Source organism: Phyllostomus discolor, chromosome 1 (assembly GCF_004126475.2).
Source record: "Phyllostomus discolor isolate MPI-MPIP mPhyDis1 chromosome 1, mPhyDis1.pri.v3, whole genome shotgun sequence".
NCBI lineage: Eukaryota > Metazoa > Chordata > Mammalia > Chiroptera > Phyllostomidae > Phyllostomus > Phyllostomus discolor.
The window spans coordinates 145,525,685-145,532,394 of NC_040903.2; the positions used below are offsets into that span (position 1 = coordinate 145,525,685).

A 6,710-nucleotide genomic window follows, 5' to 3' on the forward strand; every position below is an offset into this window, starting at 1 on the left:
ACAACTTTAAACATTCCAACATCCAAATTATGGGAGTGCCAGAAGGAGAAGAGGAAAAGCAAGATACTGAAAAATTATTTAAACAAATAATGAAGGAAAACTTCCCCAATCTGGTGAAAGAAATAGACTTCTAGGAATTTCAGGAAGTCCAGGAAGCCCAGAGAGTCCCAAAGAAGTTGGACCCATAGAGGAGCACACCAAGGCACATAATTAAGTTACACAAGATTAAAGACAAGGAGAGAATCTTAAAAGCAGCAAGTGAAAAGGAGACAGTTACCTACAAAGCAGTTCCCATAAGCCTATCGGCTAATTTCAAAAAAGAAACCTTATAGGCAAGAAGGGGCTGGAAAGAAGTATTTGAAGTCATGAAGGCAAGGACCTACATCCAAGATTACTCTATCTAGCAAAGCTATCATTTAGAATGGAAAGGCAGGTAAAGTGCTTCTCAGATAAGGTCAAGTTAAAAGTGTCCATCACCACCAAACCCTTTTATATGAAATGTTAAATGGACTTATCTAAGAAATAGAAGATGATCAAAAACTGTGAACAATAAAATGACAACAAACTGATAATTGTCAACAACTGAAGCTAAAAAACAAAAACTAAGCAAACAACTAGAACAGGAACAGAGTCATAGAAATGAAGATCATACGAACAGTTATCAGTGGGGAAGGAGAGGGGGAGAATGGGGGGATGTACAGGGAATAAGAAGCATAATTGGTAGGCATAAAATAGGTATAGGTTAAGAATAGTATAGGAAAGAGAGAAACCAAAGAACTTACATGTATAACCCATGGACCGGAACTAAGGGGGTAAATGCTGGAGGACGGGGCAGTGCAGGATGGAGGAGAATAAAAGGAAGAAAAAATTAGGGCAACCATAATATCATAATCAATAAAATATTTTTTTAAAAAACCCAGAAGTTTTACATACTAAAAAACAAACATTTTATAGATATACATATATTTATATACTGAGTTGATATTCTTCACCGTAGCTGTCCTTAAATCTTTAAAAGTGTGAGATTTGAGAGATCAGATTTATTCTTTGTAATTCTAGAGGAGCAGAGAGTTCAAATCACAGGAAGGATTTCCCACTTCTGGAAATGAGGTAGTCTTGGTTTCCCAGGAACCATTTCTCACGATCTGTTCTTTAGGGTCAGTTTCTGCTTGTATTATTCTCTGAGCAAACACAGGGAATATTTATGTGTACCTAGATTTATTCTTACATAAAATCAAGATAAAAAAATCAAGAATTAAAGTGAATGTGAAAGGGTTATTGGTAGAGAAAGATAACTCTGGAAACTCACAGGTCTGAAAGACTTTATCAATGTCTTGAGGAAAGAACATTGTAGTGGAGTTTGGGAGAAAAATGATAGATTATGAGATCTGAGACAGTGATGGCCAGGGAGGCAGGAATCCATGCCAGGAGAGTTGGCTTATTCTGTAGAAAAAATTCCAATACGGATTAGACTCAGGAACTGCATTTTATGTCATGCCACCTGTCTTGTTAAGAAAATGAAACCACCTCAAGAATAAACTTATAAGTGGTTTCATTTTCTGAATCTGCAGGCTGATGTTTTCACAGAAATTGTACTTTTTCAATACTTTGAGGAATATATGACACAGCATTAGAAAAGATTTCTTAGAGTATATCATATTTCTTACTGCAATTCAACCCAACCCATGAGTCAAATAGTTTTCTATGGTGGAAATACTAATAGCTCATGGAAGATATCCCCATGCTCCCTTACCATGGATATTTAATTCTTTATTTTTAATAGCAGTCCAGCCTAGGAAGATTCCTAATTTCCACTTTGGTACTATCTATTCTGTGGGAATAGCAAGGTCACAGGCAAGATCGACTTAGAGGAGCAGAGTTTGACATAGGTGTTTAAAACATCCAATAGTTTTCTCCTTCATACTGACCTTTTACTTACATACTACTTTAAGAAAGAGCTTTGACTCTTGCACTGCCTCCCTTCTCCTATTGGGAACCTGGCTCATAACATAGGCATGTGCCCTGACTTGGACTCAAACCAGCAACTGTCTTGTTCACAGGCTGGTGCTCAATCCACTGAGCCACACAAACCAGGGCTAGATTCCACATTTAAGTGAAATCACATGGTATTTGTCTCTCTTTGTATAATTTATTTCACTTAGCATAATACCTGCTAGGTCCACCCATGCTATAGTAAAGGGTAAGGGTTCTTTCCTTTTTATGGCTGAGTAGTAATTCATTCCGTATATGTACCGCAGTTTGAAAAGGAAGGTTTTATATTTTCTTTGTTTATGAGAGTGAATCAGGGCACTTTCCTGGTTTAAAAACATGTAAACTCAGGCCCTTGTTGAATAAGTACCAGTAGTATCTGCATCCTTCTAAAATATTAAAAATGGCTCAGTTGTGTGAAGAGGCATATTGAAGAGATCAGATAAATATTGATCTGTACATTCTTAATCTCTGATCTAAGAATTAATTTGTTTGATGTATTGCTGTCTTTATGTGTTTGAGTCTCTCATAGGCACAGGGTAAAATAACTAGCCAGCTAGTTCAGGAGTTAGAGATGTGACCACAAGGTGGTAGTGCACCTCTGCTGATGCAGAATACGTGGAGGGTTCATTTTAGTGGTTCTGAATGAATAGGCTTTGACAGAAACACAGTCTTTTTCTTATTGGCTAGGGAGAGAACATGAGAAACCCATATTTTCAGATTGTTAGAGGAAAAGAGATAACTTGATAATAGCAGTAACTCCTCTGGCTGTAGGTAGCAGGTCCACAATTGATCTCAAGTAAGAAGAATGAAGACATCCATTGGAGCATTCCTCATGTTCTTTTGGCTGCAGCTGGACTGTGAGTTGAGGGTTAATGGGAAATAGACTGTATTAGTGGATATTCTTTTAGAAACCAAGCCTGGCTTTATTTGGGTTTCCTTAGTTACTGTAGAGAAAGAACATGCTGCAGCATAATAATCTGCTTACTCTTGTCCTTTCTCTGAATATTTCTTGCTGCCTAGGTGTCAGCCGAGGAGAGAAAGTGGATCAGCATGCTTCTACCCTGAGTGTCCAGGAGGGAAACACCTCTGTCATCACCTGTTCTTATTCAGACAGTGCCTCACAATACTTTCCGTGGTATAAGCAAGAAGCTGGAAAAGGTCCTCAGCTCATTATACACATTCGTTCAAATGAGAATGAAAAGCAGCAAGAAAAACTCACTGTTTTATTGAATAAGACAGCCAGGCATTTCTCCCTGCACATCAAAAACACCCAGCCTGGAGACTCAGCTGTGTACTTCTGTGCAGCAAGTACACATTGCCTCCCAAGCACCTGAATCCTGTACACAAACCTGTCTCTTAGTGGAAATTACTGTGTTGTATGTTGAAAACACTTAATAGAAAGGTTAGTTTCAAGGTGACCAACAAAGTGTTAGAACATTTTGTTGAAAAAACTGCTGCATAATGAATTATTGAAGTCAGTTAGTAATGTTTAATTTTAAAATCTAAGCTTTAACGATTATTTTATATTTGCTATACAAACTCCTGTCCCACTAAAATACCCTTATCATTAGTATCACAATCCTTATTGTGGTTGGGTTGTTAATATTGTGCTTTCAAAACAACATTTTTAATTTTTCTATTAAAAATAATGATATGCCAAATGTATAATATATGTAGAGTAAAAAATGTGAAGTTGATAATTATGTAGTCAGATAATACTGGTAATACCTAAATACATTTTTGTACCAATTTTTATTATAATTAGAATCATAATTCATTCATTGAATTATATATCATGAACTGAGCATTTTCAATTTCATCAATTCTTCTCCTACAAAATCTGCTTTTTAATATCTCTGAGAGATTTTAATAAATTACAGTTTTATATTAATTTTCTTCTTCATTTGTGACAAAATGTGACCATCTTTTCCATGTGGTCTGATCACTTTCTTTTTTAAAAAAATGTGACATTTTTTTTTCCCCAGAACTCAGTGATGGTATATTATTTGTGTATTTGAGGCAATCAGGATTGGAAGTGTCTTGAGAATGTGAGCTTCCCATTAAACCCACAAAGCAATTCTCTTTTACCAAATTCTGTACATATTTGTTCACATTTAGTCTCTGATAGAATTTAGAAGACAGAGTTGTTTATTATTTACTGCTATAGCCTCAGTACCTAGCACAACCCTTTTCACATAGTTGATAATCAGTAGATGTTTGTTAAAAACAGAAAGGTGAATTCTGGTATTTATTCATAATTTTAATTTAAGTTTTGTGATAGAATTAAATCTATAAATTGATTTGTGAATATTAAAACTCCTTATTGTGTATATTTGATTATTTTGTTCATTAAGAATGTATAATTTCTTTTCATGAATACACATCTTTCTTTCTCAATAAAGCTCTGTTATTTGAAGACAATAAAATTTTTTTCTAGACTTGTACTTTTTGTTTCCAGTATGGGCTATAGAGGGACATTTTAATAAGTATTTCCTAGCTACCTTACTATTATTAGTGAAATGCACACAGGCATTAGATGAATGGATAATTTACAGATAGCTTTAGACAAATCTCCCTGTCTTGTCTTCATGTTTTGACTGAATGAAGCATTACTAACCACAACCTTTTTAAATTAAATATGTTATTTCTTTTCATGTTACTAATAAATCAATGTAATGAAAGAATTTGTATTGGTAATTAATCTCCTAATTCTCCTACGCTCGGTCAGTGGTAGGTTATCTTTAAAATCTTTTATATTCTTTCTAAAGGTGTTTATCTTTGGTGACTGGTATGGTGAGATGATCACTCTTGGGTGAGTTTTGGTTGTCAGTTACTAGCAAATTAGTTTGTTTTATTAAGGAAAGACAACATATTAAATCAGGTTTATAATATCTGAACAAGATAGGCCAGTATTGTATCCCAAAACCTCAATGGCTCTTGTTATTCCCCTCACTGTACCCACTAGCTCTGGTCTAGTGTAAGCAAGGTGACTGTTGATTGGTCCATTTCCTCCAAGACTGGTGGAAGGAGAGGGATGCTTGGCTTCTATTTGATTGCTTTATCTTTTTAAAACAAGTTAGAAAGAAGAGAGAGGGTGAAATTACTGTAGACTTAACTGCTTTGTCACTTGTAGGTGAAAATTTATTTATGAAAAAAAAAAAAAAGAAATCCTTTAGCCAGAGGTGCAGAGTCAGTACATACTCAGACACATTCAAGTTTTAAACCTTCATCATGGTATTGGTTTCCTCTCTTATTTCTGGTCAGTTCACTATGAGCATTATCATCTCTTCATTCTGCAAAACCAGACTATGTGCTGACCACCTCCTTATTGCTTACTTTCCCTAAGGCAATGCTGATGCTCCAAGTTGTGTGGTTTCTCCCAGTCCTTCAGAGCAGGACCCTTTCTGAGCCCTGAAACTAGCCACGGCATCCCCAGTACCTTGTGAGCAGGATCCTGATGTTGTCTGTCTGTGCTGTGGGTAGTAGGACTCATGCCACTTTAATGTCCACTGAGAGCCCTGGCTACTGTTCTCCCAGGTACTCCCCACTTCTCAGTTGGGCGGCACACCCCAGTATGTGGATGGGGAAGAATGAGGCCAGAGTCTGTTTGGCAGCCTCCCCAAAGTTGGGAGGGCGAGGTGCTTCTCAAGTGCATTTAAAACTGTAATTTTCAACCTGGCCGGTGTGGCTCAGTGGATTGAGCACTGGCCTGTGAACCAAAACACCACCTGTTCTAATTCAGTCAGGGCACATTCTTGGGCTGGGGACCAGTCCCCAGGTCCCCAGTATGGCGCTCATGAGAGGCAAGCACACATTGATGTTTCTCTCCCTCTCTTTCTCCTTCCCTTTGCCACTCTAAAGATAAATAAATAAAATCTTTAAAAACGACTTTTTATGAAATAACATTTTAAAAGTAGGATTTTGGTTGTTTGTTTGTTTTTTAATGTATTGGGGTAACAGAGGCCAATGAGATCATCCAGGTGGACTTGGTTCATTCTTTATCTACATTCAGTCTAGGGAGTTACTTGGTTTTCTAAGGATCTGCATTCTCTGTATCAGAAAACACTGAGTGATTGAGGCTGGGGTAGTGTGACTGCTGAGATAGCAGGTCTAAAGTCCTCTTTAGTGATGATTTTGGCCCACTAGGGGGCAAGGCAGGCTTTATAAAAAACAACTTTCACTAGGTTCTGAGAGTTGAGTGAGCACTTAGGAAAGGAGACCAGTGAGCATGTGAGCCAGTCAAATTATAGGCAGCAGAGACAAGGAGAGGGTAACAGTGTCTGTATAAAGTTTACCTCCAGTTTTCAGCTCAGTCACTCAGTGTAAACTTGAGAAAGCTGGACTCCATATGTTGTACATCCACTATGGGACCGATTCCCTGTGCCAAGTCACAGGAGTGAGGATGTGACTGGTTATTGTGAGCACGGAAGCTCAACAGAAAACATCTCCATAACATTTAAAAAAATTTTTTTAATTGTTATGACTAAATGTCCCAAAACCAACAACCCAGAAGTTATTCCAATACCCCAAATATTCTACCTTTTCATGTATCTCCATGCAAGCAAAAGGAACAACAAATTAAAAACAAACAAACAAAAAAGAAAACAGAAGAAAAAGTAAAGAAGAAAAATGTAAGAAAAGAGAGAGGACAATAGTAATTTGACCAGCATAGTGTGATTGGATCGGAGTTGGCTGTGGGCATCAGCAGGATGCACAAG

At 37.1% G+C, this 6,710-nt stretch overlaps 1 gene segment (V, D, J or C); it reads left to right on the forward strand.

Annotated features, from left to right (window-relative positions):
- The first annotated feature begins 2,731 nt into the window (after window positions 1-2,731).
- On the forward strand, window positions 2,732-3,455 carry LOC114489368. The segment is given in 2 exon segments: window positions 2,732-2,849; window positions 3,013-3,455. Coding segments are annotated over 2 exon segments (366 nt in total).
- The last annotated feature ends 3,255 nt before the right edge of the window (window positions 3,456-6,710 follow it).